This window comes from Thunnus albacares, chromosome 14, assembly GCF_914725855.1.
Source record: "Thunnus albacares chromosome 14, fThuAlb1.1, whole genome shotgun sequence".
Taxonomy (NCBI): domain Eukaryota; kingdom Metazoa; phylum Chordata; class Actinopteri; order Scombriformes; family Scombridae; genus Thunnus; species Thunnus albacares.
In genome coordinates, this window is record NC_058119.1 from 8,914,537 (window position 1) to 8,929,258 (window position 14,722).

Consider the following 14,722-nt stretch of genomic DNA (forward strand, 5'->3'; position numbering starts at 1 on the left):
TCCAGAAGCAGGGTGGAGTGTTATCAGGAAGATGGAGGTTCATCTCCAAACAGTTAATCCTCTCCTGTAGGTGGTGTGAAGTCAGCTCAGCTTCAGAGATGATGCATGAAACATTTTACATATTCCAATTAGGTTGGTTGTTCTCATCTGATATTAGTTATGGTGGATCAGAAACAAACTAGAAGTCTGCTAATCACATATCTACTGTATTTATAATTCATCAAACCAGTGTTTCCTATGAGCTGCACAGTTCTGACCTCTCACTAAGCCTGGCTCTCTAAATAGTTGTCGCCAAGCTTGTCAAGCTTTCAATTCTCGCACGGCATGTGCTGATTACAATGATAACAGTGGCAGATTTAACACTTGAATTCTCAGACAGAGGTATAAAAATGCCCGCTCCTCTTTTCAAGCCAACAACTGTCAATCTAGCATTTAGGCTGAAATGACTGTTGTTGGTTCTTGTATTGCAGTGTAGATCTAACCCTAGTATTAGAAGCATAATATAAAAACAGATGAAAAAAGGTTCTTACATAACCTTCTTTGGCTGCTAGCTTATTTCCACACGAGAAAAAGCTTTCAGGATGAGGACTAACCAGTGTTTTTGGCATAACGCTGTCTCGGGTAACGCTGGCTGGGAATGCTGGAGTGTAAACTTCCCCAAATGAGCTGCACAGTGGGGAAATACACAGTGGATGAACTAGTAGTAATGTAACCTGTAAGCTTATAACTAATATAGTTAGTTAATGCTGTGCTCCTTAACTTTTGAAGTAATGATCGATTACTACTGTAGGCAGTAAAATAGTTAGCCAGACATGCTATTGATTACAGCTTATGTTAGGGCAGACAAACACACTGTTTAATTCACTTCCCCTCCAAACTCTTTACATGCACAGTATCTCTCTTACTACAGCCCCTTACACACCACTTCGACATAGCTTGACAGACCTGCCGTGCCTAGTTACTGTACGGTTGCTAAGCTGTGATTGGACAGTCGCTGTCTAGAGGCAGGGTTTAGCAAACAGTCATTTAACTTGAAAACGAAGGTCTACAGATTTCTGTATCTCCGATCAGTCAGAGTTGATTTACGACCTCGCTAATGTTCCTCATCTACCCCAGCTCATTACTACCATGCATAGATTTTACAATACATGTACAATGTTAAAAGCTATAATGATTATAAAACAAACCCATCCTCCACACACTGGGTGATTAATGGGTACTGTCAGTCATGGTGCAACATTAATGCAGCCATTTACCAAGTGCCGCGTCTTGGAAAAACTCTGGAGACAGGATAGCACACACCGCTAACATGTTTTGCTCCCCAGTAAGCTGAGTTATTGTCAAGCAGTTACATATCAGAAATATGCTGTATTCTTGTCAGCCAGACTTGTTTTGACAGCTTAAGTTCTGGCACTACACGAAAGTAGCGGATATACCTGCCACATGATTGTTGATAATACTTTCATAACAATAGCAGCGTGCAAGATAAAGTTTCCCCCAGTGGACTCAAAGTTTATCGCATCAAGTTTAACCTCTCTACGCTCAACAAACAATGAAATAAGCAAATTCAGAAGCGCACACACACATTTCTGCCTCATTAAGCAAACTAAGCAGTAGTCTTCGGGAGTTAAGGTGAACAGGGGCTGTGCAGTATCTGGCATTTATAAACTACCTCCCTAAATTAGCCAGGTCCCCTGTGAGGAGAGTTGGGAAACATGCCACTGGAAAATTTACATGTGGATCAAGGCACAACCCGGCTCAGTGCTTTCAAAGCTTAAGCAACACATAGCCTGAACATTCTGTGAAGACAACATTATCTTAGCCTCTTGTCCACCGTCACCCTCAGAATAAACATAATGATGCAAGCGGGCGGTCATCGTTTGCCTGCATGAAACTGATGTTTTTAGTTTTGTGAATCTCACTTCTTAAAGTTCCTGATATTTATTTTAACTCCAGCAGATTTTTTTTTTTTTTTAGCTACTGGGCTTGTACTGGATTTAACGGTAATCACCTCAGACCTCATGCATAAAAAAATGACGTTTACCCAACATGACTATGCAGCAACGAGAAAAGAAAACATAAGTAATAGTGCTGCGTGCACAATTACTCTGTTGCTCCATTAAGGCTCAAACAAAATGACCTTGGCAAAGAGGCAAAGCAGTAGAAGTTTTTTTTTTTATCTTCCCTTTTAGTTATGATTGTGGACGGTTTAATTAATGCTATGCATTTCTGTGTACACACGAACATTCTCAAGGGAGCATGCAAATATTTTTTTTATGGGTAAATGGCCACATCACAGTTGCTCTGTATTCAATTAATCAGACTGAGGAAACCGCACACAGGGGCCTGCATAAACAGAAAATTCATCAATGATTTCAAGTCTAATAAGGCTGCAGACAAATCACTGTCCTACACTGAGCCTATTAGAGCACACCTCCAGTTGCTTCCAGTGTGTTGTTTGTCTTTATGATAATACGGTGACTTTTCCTTTCACAGCTCTATGTTTCATTTACTGGCAAAAAAGAAGATTCATGGAGAAACTGAAAGGGAACTTGTAACCTCATTCATTTCATTGAAAGAGTCACAGTCATTAATACTGGCAGAGAACCTCCGCTGTTTTTATTTTCAGTTTCTTACAATCTGTTCTGATCTTTTAGTCACTCAACAGAGTCCATCAAAATTTATTCCACGGATGAGTGGTGTAGACAGGTTAACAAAAAGCCTTTTAAGAGAATGTGCTGCTTAATTAGCTCATCAAAATATAGCATCCCAGTGCTACACTAACTCCACTGCCGCTATCATCTCAGTATTTACTGTAAATAAAGGGAAATTGCCAGTGGGAGAATCCAACTGCACATATTAATGTGAAAGTTTCAAAAGAAGCACCTGCAATATTCATAAAGTCATATGAATTCCTGTTTTTTCCAAAGATTGTATCAACGTTTAAGAGGCAATAAACATTTTCTGGCATTTATCTACCTGCATATGTGGTAGCTATGTGCAGAGGAGTGTTCAGAGCCAACATCTCAACAATCACTTCATCGGGTGTAGAAATTCCTGCCGTTTTAAAACTCACTTTCTCACCTGTTTTCGACTCAAACCTCCCTTCCCATCTGGATTTCAAAACCCTCTCGCCCCCTCCCCACCCCCCCACTCCCCCACCCCCCCCCCCCCCCCCCCGCCTCCTAACCCTTCTTGCATTTTCAGCTGCTCAGCGGTGGATCGTGTTGCTATGAGTCACTGAGTGGCAGCGCTAAACAGTTTGCTCTAAAGACAAAATATTTCAAAGCGTCATTACAACAACAGTATATTTTGAATGCTGACATCTTCTCACTTGAGGATTTTTTTGTTGGACCTCTCCTCTAATTAGCTTGCTTACTTGTCTTTATTGTGATAATGTGAGGATGTGATTATGATTATTCGTGTCGACTACGTGCCAACACAAGCTTTGTCATTAGCAGGGCTGGATAAATACTTAATGCGGCTGTCACAGATGGCAGTAGATTTTGTTTTCACTAAATACTTAAATTTTACGCCCCAGAGGAAACACCTACATGACTCCTACTTGTAAAAGAAAGTCCCAGGCCGCTATATTTCCTTTTTAATAAAGAGTGTTCTCTGACTGCTGATACACACAGTGAAGCGATTGAACTTTTTCACTGAACCTCACATCAATCCGCGTCATGTCTCTTTAATTATTGATGTCAAGTGAATCTACCTCTTTTTTCTTTGAGAGTCTTTGTGCTGGACAGACCGCGGTGGGAAATATTATTTACATGTGTTTCATCTTGCATGTCCAAAGCTGTGTGTTTCAGACTAAAAGGTATTATGAGCCAGGAGAGATGATGCATTGTAGTGCTCTCCCCCCTCCCCCCCCCCACCTGTTCTCACACTGGGGGAGGCTTATATAAAAACAAATCTGCGCTCGTGAGCAGTAATCATAAGCTCTGTCGCTCGCTGTGTTTTCTGTGTAAGGTAGCATTTGGAGAGACATAAGAACCGCCTCGTTACATTATATAACAACAGTAGCTTGAACTTTTGAGTTTCGTTGCTTTCACGTGGATGTGTTAAATGTTTTTGCAAATAATTCTCAGCGTTTGTCTCTGTGTGGAACGCTAAAGCGGAGGTTTAGGTTTGTCATATGCATAAATGTATATTAAAAAGTCTCTCAGTTGATTTCCCGTGATTGTCGAAATAATGTGGCAATCACTCTCTTCCTCTCTGTTGCACATCCCACCCACATGGGACTCTGAACAAGATCAATCAAATTCAAATACAGTTAGATGCAGATCTGCCTTGTAGTCATCAGCCCTCTGTAAAAAACAGTCTACTCTCCTTTGTCTCAGATGTGAGCTGATGTCATGCCAAACCAGCCAGCATATACGCATCTTTACCAACAGTTAAACATCATAGCTACAGGGGCTGAAATGACCTGCACCTCCTCCAGCATCAATGTCTGGTGGGCGGAGGACAGTCCACCCCCTCCCCCCCCCCCTCTGATCTAATAGCCCTATGGGGAACAGCTTAGCCCGTCCGCTTCATGTTTCCCATTTGGTATGTTAGAACCCTGATGGGGATGTGTAAGGATGGGAAGCCTTAACGCCCCCCATTTGATTTCCTGCAGGTAATCGATGGCAGACTCAGGGTTACAGCTAATGTGATTTATGTGTCCTATTTCCACTGTTATGCTTCATGTACAAATTGTCTTTGGTGATGTAAATTCCCCCAATCTTTTCACAACTTGCTGACACTGAATCCCAGCTGCCAAACCCAAGCAATTAATCCATGTTTGTGTCCAGCTGCTTTTTTTTTTTTTTTTTTTTTTTACCCCTCCCTCCATCCCTCCCTCCCATTAACAACACCTGCAAATCATGACATGTTGAATGTTGTGACACTGAAACTTGATTCCTTGCTCCCTCTCTGCTCGTCCAATGATGACAAACGCGGAGACTAACGTTTCCCCCATGTTTCGTTTTGAAACGCTGTGACAAATCTCATGATAATTTTAATTGGCAGGTATTTCTGTTTGGATTTTACGTGGCATATCACAGTGAAATTAATCATGCTCCTCTCTTGACTCTTAAGTAAATCATCTGCAGTCTAAACACAAAGGAAATCAAATCAGCCTATTCATTCACTGATGCATACCCTCGTAATTATGCCACTACCTGCAGCACTTAGGTGCACATTAATATCTCCTCTCAATCTCACTCTGGGGAACATTGATGCAATAAACATGGATTTTGTTAGAAAAGCATGTGTGTGTGTGTTCTAAATTTGCACGGTACACAAGAAGTCCTGTTTTATGTCATCATATGTGCATGCTGTGTTTGTTATAGACAGACAGCCCTCATCTGATTTCTTGCAAAAATAAAAAGATTGCTGTTGACAGTAAAGCAGAAAATAGAAACAGGAAAGGAAGAATAAGCTACTGATTGAACGAGCAATTGCAATCAGCCAAAAAGAGAAACTGCGCTTGAAAGCACAATTTTCTTACTATGATGGAAAAGTGCATTTTGGTTGTTTTTTTTTGACTCCCTCTACAATGTTTAGAAAACATATTTCATGCGTTATTTAAGCTGAGTTCAAGGTGCAGCTTGCAGTGTTGAGATCCTCCCATGATATCTTCCCTGACAAGATGAGAAAACATGTTTCTCAAGCTGCTGCACTTGGTTGTCAAGGGAACATTCTGAACCATTTTCCTTACAACTAAAAGCCAGGAGGAGAACGTCACAGCGTAGCCACTCCATGGGTTCCTTACTTCAAACCTGCTGATTGTTTTCTATAGATGCTTTATTTCATAGAGAATGTGGCTGGTGTTTTATCGTCTCCTATCTGTTGTGTGTTAGCCTGCCTGGAGCTGAACAGTGATGATGCAGTGTCCCTGTCCGGGAGCCAAGGACAGTAGAAGGCAGAGCCTGATGGACGTAGGAGAGAGGGCAGAAGGGGACAGACAAGACTCCTTGATGTACTTTTGTTGTCAGATAGCTCATAAATCATGAAATATAGCACCGTGTTGATATGACAGCATAATTACATTAATCAGGACTGAGAACTTTGACACCTAACTGTAAAAAACATAAACCTGTGCATAAATCAGCTCCCATCTAAAAGAGACAACACCCTTAAGAGACAGTGATGTGATTTCCTCTACGCTCATGAATTATAAACACAGACTGAAGGTAGACAAAAGGGGAAATGCTGAGCATGTATAAATCAAGATATTCAGCAGATGTGATTCAAAGTCCAAACCCAAGTTAAACTGCCCTTTTTAATGGAGAGGTTAACGTAGTCTCGGACTCCTTTGTATATCACAAAAGGCATGTAAATGAAGATCTAAAATATAGATTAGCGGACGAGCTGTGGGAGGAATAACAAATGTGGATTATAGAGGTGCCGTATCAATCTTCCATACTGATTTTAGGGGAGTGAAACTATTAAAATCGCAGGGCTGTTCCCTTGTGGAACAGACAAGCCAGCCACTCATTTACATTTACAACCCAGGAGTTTAGCTGATGCTGTTACCCAGAGTGACTTTGAACAAACGTGTGAGCAGGTAGCAGTTCACTGTCTGGCTCAAGGACACGTGGCTGTTAATGGGCTCTGTTGCCTGTCACCGGGATCAGACCTGTGACCTTTCATTACGCAATGATTTTTCTTACCACCAGGCCGCCTTCGCTAACAATCTGTTAAATGTATTGCAGTAACATTTCAGCAGCAGTTGGCGTCGAATTGGAACCATGTGCCATGTGTTTCATAACGGCAAGATGTGAAGAAATATTGTGGAAGGAATCCCAACTTTACAATTTGCAAAGGAGGATATAATTCATCACCACACTTGTCGTAGCTCAATTACAGTCAATAAAACCGGAGGAAACAGTCAATAAGAAAGCAGCTTTGTAAAAGGCAAACGGTTGTTTCGCTTGACTTCATCTCTCAAACATGAACCCCTCATATTCTTCCGTGATAAAGGCATGATGATGGAAGTCATAAACAGCCATGATGGCAGCTGTCAGCTGATCTGCAGCTGCTAAATCTGTAGCCACATCCATTCATGACTGCAAAACTTCAAATCTGCGTGACTGATTGCAATTATGTTTAGTTGTCATTACGCAGTTGGATGGAAAGCGCAGCCACACTGCATAGTAAAATCAATACTTTTGACTCTTCAATAAGTGCAATTCATGAAGTGAGCAGTGAATGGCTTCATACAGTAGTAATGAAAGCAATTTGGTTCCTCTGAGGAAAGATTATCACTAATTGGCCCAGCTGGATAAACAGAGCTAGTGGTGTTAGCACACGATATGGCCGTGCAAACACACCAACCATGTTTTCTTACCTTCATACATTTTTGCATGAGTATTATCTTCCAGTCCAGGCATTAATACATCTCAGTGGATAAAAATGTTCCCTTGACATTTAGTCCCACCTCGCACATCTCCTACTCTCTTTTTTTTTCTCCTCTCATTATGTCACTCGGCCTCCTCGTCTCCCTTTTTCTTTTTTTTTTTCTTTTCTCAATTGCTCTCCCCACATCTGTACCTCCCCATCTCCCTTTACCCCTCATCTCTTTTGGTCTCTGGCCCCATCTCAGTCTCCTGATTCACTGCTCTGTCAGTAGATCAATAGAAAGGCTCTCTGTCAGGAGGAGCCACTGCACGCCTCACCCCTCCCTCCCTCCCTAACCCGCCACCCCCATGTCTCCCCAGACTGCAGACACACAGCCTGCTGGGAAGATGGCTTTCTACATCCCATACTGGAGAGCACCCCCCCAACCCCTCCTTTTTTCTCCACTCTGGATCACTTTTCATCTCTGCACCTCCAACCCGATGGAGAGAAAATGCACGGTGCCTTAATGGGCTTCTGATAGAGGAAGGAAACCAGGGCTTTTTTTTTTTTTTTCTGGGAGCCAAAAAAGAAACAGCCTGAGAAAACAGGATATCAGCACTAGACACAATGTGAAAAGAAGAGAGGGAGAGTAAAAAAAAATATATCTGGGTGAGAGAGAGAAGTTGTGCATTCAGCTAAGCTGCAAAAGGCTGGCTCGTCTTCCCTCCCCCTGCCTTTCTCCACCCCCTGGAAAAGTGTTCTGTCTCTCCCTCTCTCTCTCTCTCTCTCTCTCTCTACCTCTTTCTCTCTCCCCTTCTCTGCAGCTGTGGTCTGCTGAGCGTCACCTCCACACAGCAAGTGCCTTTACTTGAGCAGAAGAGGGAGAAGGAAGAGGAGGGTAGCTGCGAGAGAGAAGGAAGGAAAGAAAAAAAAAAAATCCCAGGAGTGTTTCTGAACACACCAGAGGAGCATCTCTGACTTTGTAGAGAGGGCTGAAAAGTACACAGAGACAGACGGGCAAAGGCGGGCGGCGTTGGAGTATCACAGCGCTGGCGGTGCTGGCAGAGCATGCTGAGTGAAGACAGGGGAATCCACTGGCGCTGTTGGTCCTGTTGTCCCTGGCAAAAAAGCAGCTTGAGCAGGAGAGAGAAAACGGCGCAGCATCCAGGATCTCGCCAGGGGGGCAGCATTTTATAGCGACAACGAAGCGTGGAGACAGCTGAAACCTGCGCGCACACACACTCACAGGAAAACACACATGTACACAGCTGAGTGGGGAAGGACACACTCGCTGCATTTTAAAAGATTCACCACAACCCCTTTTCCACTTCTGAAGCACAAAAACTTACAGGCTGGGACACAGGAAAACACAAATGTTAGATTTTTTTGTCCATGGATGCTGGATGATGGAGAGGAAAACTTCTGGAGAGGAAATTCTCTTTTAAGCAGGACTTACTGCAGAGATTTTTCCCACTAAGAATAACTTTCTTTTTTTTTGAAGTTGGGGGTTTAAAGCCTCTGTAAGCACAACACAAAATAACCTCTATTCTTAGTCGCAGAAATTGAGAGCGGTCTTTGTGACCATTAAGATGCCTCCTCCTGATTCAGTCTGAGCAGTAAGTGGATTATGACGGCAATATTTTGGGATTGCTCTTTCGCTTGAGAAAAAAAAAGAAAGAAATCCATGACTGGTGGATTTACGTCTGTCAGAAAAGGAGAGGATCCTGTGCTTTCTCCTCTTTCTTCTCCTGTGGATTACAGATGGGCTTTGTGATCTCCCAGTGCAGTCTCATGGATGATCGCTCGCTGCCAGTCATTAGGATAAAGTACAAAGAGGGACACAAGTGAGTATTCAGCAGGATTTTTATCTCTGAAGCTGAAGCTTGTATGCAAACAAGGATGTCGAAAGTGAATCTGTAATGAGAACACATTGCTGCAGCTTTTTTCTCTGTTAACAGAAATTGTTACTTGACTCATTGATTAACTGACTGTTGTGCATTTAATGAATGATTCTCAGGGTGGACACATGTTGAGATTTATTCATTTTTACAATAGTGGACCTGTTTGTTTACAGACCATTTGCCAATGAACATAATTTACTAAATGAGGGGTACTGTCTACCCGGCAGGTGGCTTGGGCACAAGCGGAGATTGATTGAAGTGATCTGTGTGAATCCTATTAATGCATCCTGGATTCCGGCCAAGGCAGAAGCAATGGAGGGGAACACCGCTGTCTAGCAGCACTATCTGATCTGCCTCCTCACTGGATGAACTGAGGACCCTCTGCACTCCCTCTTCAACAACACTCCTCCTCCTCCTCTCGCCCAGGCAAGGATGGTACCCCCACCTCCCACCAACAAGCCCCACGTGTGCCTGTCCACCATCCTGATCATGAGCAGCATGGCTCTGATTGATGCCTACCTGGTGGAGCAGAACCACGGCCCCCGTAAGATAGGCATCTGCATCATGGTGATGGTGGGAGACATCTGCTTTCTAATTGTATTGCGTTATGTGGCAGTGTGGGTGGGCGCAGAGGTGCGAACAGCCAAGCGAGGCTACGCCATGATCCTCTGGTTCCTTTACATCTTTGTGCTGGAGATCAAGGTCTACTTTGTGTATCAAAACTACAAGGCGGACAGGAAGAGCCTGGACGCTCTCGCCAGGAAGGCGCTAACGTTGCTGCTCTCCATTTGCATCCCAGTGCTGTTTGTGGTGCTGGTGGCCATTGACCACATGGAGTACGTCCGCGCCTTCAAGAAGCGTGAGGAGATCCGTAACCGTCTCTTCTGGGTGGTGGTGGACTTGCTGGACATACTGGACATCCAAGCCAACCTGTGGGAGCCCCAGAAGAAGGGACTACCTCTCTGGGCCGAAGGCCTGATGTTCTTCTACTGCTACATCCTGCTGCTTGTTCTGCCCTGCGTGTCCTTGAGCGAAATCAGCATGCAGGGCATCAACATCGTGCCCCACAAGATGCTCCTGTACCCCATCCTCAGCCTGGTGACCATCAACATCATCACCCTCTTCATCCGCGGGGGGAACATGATTCTGTACAGGGACGCCAGGGTCTCCGGGATCCTGATAGGAAAGAACATCCTAGCCATCATCCTAAAGACCTGCAGCTTTGTGCAGTACAGGAGACAGTTGCAGAATGCTCCCCCTGCCTTTGGGGTCGAGCTGCAGAAAAACTCGGTGGCCCACGCTCGCCCTGCCCCCACCCCTCCCCAAGTGGTGGTCATGCAGGATCAGACGCCCCTCCCCGAGGTGACAACGTGTGAGCACACATGACAGAATGGTGAGGCGAATCCTGGAGATGTCAATATGGATATATATGACCCTCAGGACACTGGAAGGGCACAATGTTCCACACCTTTTAGGGCATGTGAACTCTCATGTGAACACACAGGAGATCATGATCTCCATTGATGCTTAATGGCACATAAGACATTGCAGACACTTAGCGAGGATAGAGCAGTGCTGTGTCCAAAGCTGTAATGGTGCAAAATACAGTATCACTTTGTGACTTTGTTAAAGCATCTCCCTCTCCCAGTGAATTCAGTTAACTGTGTATTTTTTCTAATTGTACTAAAGAAAAAAAAGCAACTACTGCAAGATTAGAGGATATATTTTTGAATTGTGCGTGTTACATTCTAATCTTAAACTTAAGGGTCTGTGTGCTGTGGTGTGTATTTCTGTCGCTCGAATGTTCTTAGTAGTGGAGGGCTTTAACACGTCAAAGTCAGAAGGAGCAACCAATGAGAGAATCAGAGTAACGAGATGAAAATAACAGTTAAAGCTTTCTCTTGAACGAAGTGTGTTTTTATATGTGATTCTTTGATAAAGTATTGTGTACAAGATAAAGGTGTTCCTGCTCTTTCACTGGCTTCTGTAAAAAATGGGTTTTCATGAAATCACTTAAAAGTTATTGGACCAATTGAGTATATTTCACGTTTTAATTAAAATTCAGCAAATGTTCTTTAATTAACCTGGGCTACAAAAGAAAATAGACAATGATTTTTTTCCCCCCTGTTCAATCTACAATTAGAGACTACTTAATTGCTGAAGTGGTGCCTTTGCAATGTCATTCATTTTGAGTGTGATCATTACAACCCTGCCTGGTTGTTTTGAGGGTGATTAACAAGGACGGGAACAACATCTCTGCAGTTATGAGCAGTGTTTGATCACTGCAAAGGGTGAATGTGGTGCAGTAGCCATAGGATAGAGTACACAGCCAAGGGGTAACGCTGCAGATGGATAAATGATTCCCACATAAGCAAACCTGTTTAATATCCTCCTCAGGCACTCAGTGACTATCTGTTCTTGTGCTTAGTGGCAACAGCAGATCTTAGTAAGCACTGTCATTTTGTTCCTCACACAAAAGACCAAAATGGGTACTTTGGTCTAGGGATGTGAATCCTAACAACAGCCAAGAAACATCATATCTTATAAGATGACAAATCTTTTTTGCCTCCAGAAATCTTTTTTTTTTCTTCATCACCACCAGTTGAGTCAGATTTTCTTTTTTTTTTTTGCTTTTCAGTAACAGAGACATTTTAATGTTTTCTTTTAAAAAATGAGATCAAAAGCAGAAGATAAGCTGCAGAGAAAGATGTCAGCTTGAAGTCAAATCTTTCCTGGGTGGCCCATTGCTAACACAGCCAGGGAGGCAAAGATGAACTGAGCAGTAAGGTCAGATGGTGAAATATGACGCAGTGCAAAATAGCAAATAATATTGTTGTAGGTGCCACAGTAAAAAATGAACTACATTCGTAAAATAGGTTCCTTCTGTTGTACTCCGGTTACTTTCCTTTGCCTAATCTCTCTCTCACCAGTGACTGCTTGCATAATTTAAAGCAGGACTGTCTGTCCGTGTTTGTTAAAACCCTGAGAGTGCAGAAACTGGTCTAACATTTTCATCTGAACAAGGCACAGCAAGAGGAAGGTGGCTACTTTCTGTGGCACAAATCAGGCTATCACATTAAGACTGCAGCAGCCAGCATTATTTGTAGGTGTACTTGGCTGCTGAAGTTAAAACATCAGCTATTTAGACGCTGTAATATACTATTGGATTGTATTGTTTTTATAGAACTGGAGTAATGAAAGGAAAACATTCATCCTTTAGAGCTATATTGAATGTGCTAAATGATAAATTGAGTTAGTCTGATGAACAATGGGGAAATGCTGCTACTGAAATGGGTCATATTGCAGCTTTAATTGTGTGCGTGACAATGAAAAATTTAATTGAAAAACAATGTAATTCTTGTGTATTCTACCTTAATGGTACACGTTTAAGATGATATTCATCATTGTATAAACTGACTTTAGACTTTATAATCTTGATTAAATCTTAATAATACAAATAACACAACAGGTTAATTGTCGGAAGCCTTTCAGACATCCCATAAGGCAGTTCTCTCTCTTAAGTTAATGAAGGATTTGATTTGTTGGAGCTGTTGTTAAACACTGGATCAGATCATGTCTTCTATAATTGCTATTCAATTAGCAGCACCTGGTTTATTTAAGGAACATGACTGTTGCAGTACAATTATATACACAGATTCCTATTCAGGGTAAAAAAAAAAAAGAAGCTCAATCCATCCCAGCATGCAGTAAATGAGGGACAGGGAAACACCATGTGCAGGCCAGCAGTCTGCCGCAGAGCTAACAAGCAGTCTGACACAGTCATGTTCATATTTTTGGGCATTTTAAAGTCTGCAGTTCATGTGACCTGCATTTATTTCAACAGTGGGAGGAAAAAAAGAGCACGAGGAGAACATTGCTGATGGATTCAAATGTGGGTCCTTCTCACCGTGATGTGACAACTGAACCACTTTGCAACTCTGCAATGCAAATGCGCTACAGTTGAGTCACACAAAACCAGATGGCTGGAGAAGCAATAATGAGCTCATTTTGGCACCATCCAAAAGCCTTTGTTCACTGTACAGTGTGTAAATTCTTTAGTCTGCAAAATTAAACAAAGGAATATTATAATCAGGCACTGCGTTGAATGTATTACTCTTTTATCACAATATCTGATGTTTACATATTTGGCAATATAGAAAAAATGGCAAGAGTGTAAATCAACACATTTGAACTACCTCAGCTTTCAGTATCTGCATAGCACTTATTTCTAGCACATGACGTTCCAGTATGTTTCAATCATGTTCTAATGGTTTTAGTAACAAACAGATCTACTCCTCTGGAAGCCACAAGTGTGCTTTTGGGCAGTCACCCAACCCAATCTACAGCCACCCTCCGAGCCCTGCACGCCACCCTTCCCGCACTGCCAGACACTGAATGAATGTTGCATTCATCCAGATGACCATGTTTTTTTGCTTTGCACTCTCGAATGTTAATAAACTGGGAAGGCTGTTGGATGCACCTCCACACTTACCACATCAACACTGACAAAGCGGCCTGTGCCAAGCGAGCAAGACAAACGGCTGCAGTAAATTCACAGCTCGACCTTCGGCAGTCTTAGATGGCAACAGAGCCGGGAAACAAATGTATTTTTCATGGAAGGCATGTTAGAGCACGACAAGAACAAACCCGTACGGAAAATGAATGCTCATCAACTATTGATTCCCTTGTCTGGAGGGTAACTGATATCAGATTTTAAAAGACCACTTTCTAAAAACAAACAACATGCTTTTTTTAGATGAATCAGAGAAACGCATGTGATGCAGCTGCACTGAGTCCCCTGTAATGCTATAACTTAAAGCTGTTTGCATCATTCAAAGAGTGGAGCGGGCAGTTCACATGATAATGAATGCTTTAATCTAAAATTTAGATTCCGTGCACATGAGCAAAGCAAAGAAAGGTCTGAAAGTTATTCTGCAGAGTTCTGGGCTCATCTAATTCCTACTAAACATGCTATACGTACAAAGATTTTTTCAGGGACGTTCACATTAGCTCTGGGCAACATTTAACATCCTTGAACAATTTTGCTGAACAGACGCAATTATCTATTCCTCAGTCAAAGCATTTGTGCAACTTATCTTTTTTTCTTTCAGAGCGCTCCATCACCAAATTACAGGCAGCGTAATTACAAAACTGTTTCCTCACATATACCCCTTAGACACACAGGTACGCATTTTATGAGAGGGATCCGAGTGCAGAGATGCTGTAACAGGGCAGGGTTCGCTATCTTGCTCATGCACAGTTCACTAAGGATTAACAACAGCTGTGAAGCATGAGCCTGATGGAGGATCAAGCCTCTGACTCGCAGCTACACTATCATCTTTCTAATAATCAGGTCACTCTGCTGGAGCAATTTTCGGGCGACCCAACAGGGAAGTAAGGTGTCGGAGATGAGAACCGTTCGCTCCGAGCGCTGTGAAGTGTTGAATGTAAATGTGAATTATGGATAGGTGTTTCAATATTTAAACTTGGCA

The 14,722-nt window shown here is 42.7% G+C and overlaps 1 protein-coding gene across 1 annotated transcript; it reads left to right on the forward strand.

Annotated features, from left to right (window-relative positions):
* The first annotated feature begins 4,886 nt into the window (after window positions 1-4,886).
* Window positions 4,887-11,217, forward strand: LOC122996545 (transmembrane protein 121). Its single transcript, XM_044372029.1, has 2 exons — window positions 4,887-9,173; window positions 9,458-11,217. The coding sequence occupies exon 2, from the start codon at window positions 9,663-9,665 to the stop codon at window positions 10,614-10,616; it is 954 nt and encodes a 317-aa protein (XP_044227964.1). The 5' UTR covers window positions 4,887-9,173; window positions 9,458-9,662; the 3' UTR covers window positions 10,617-11,217.
* The last annotated feature ends 3,505 nt before the right edge of the window (window positions 11,218-14,722 follow it).

Bases quoted from the DNA above. Each gene is read 5' to 3' on its own strand.
- LOC122996545 (XM_044372029.1), top strand. From the start codon at position 9,663: ATGGTACCCCCACCTCCCACCAACAAGCCCCACGTGTGCCTGTCCACC.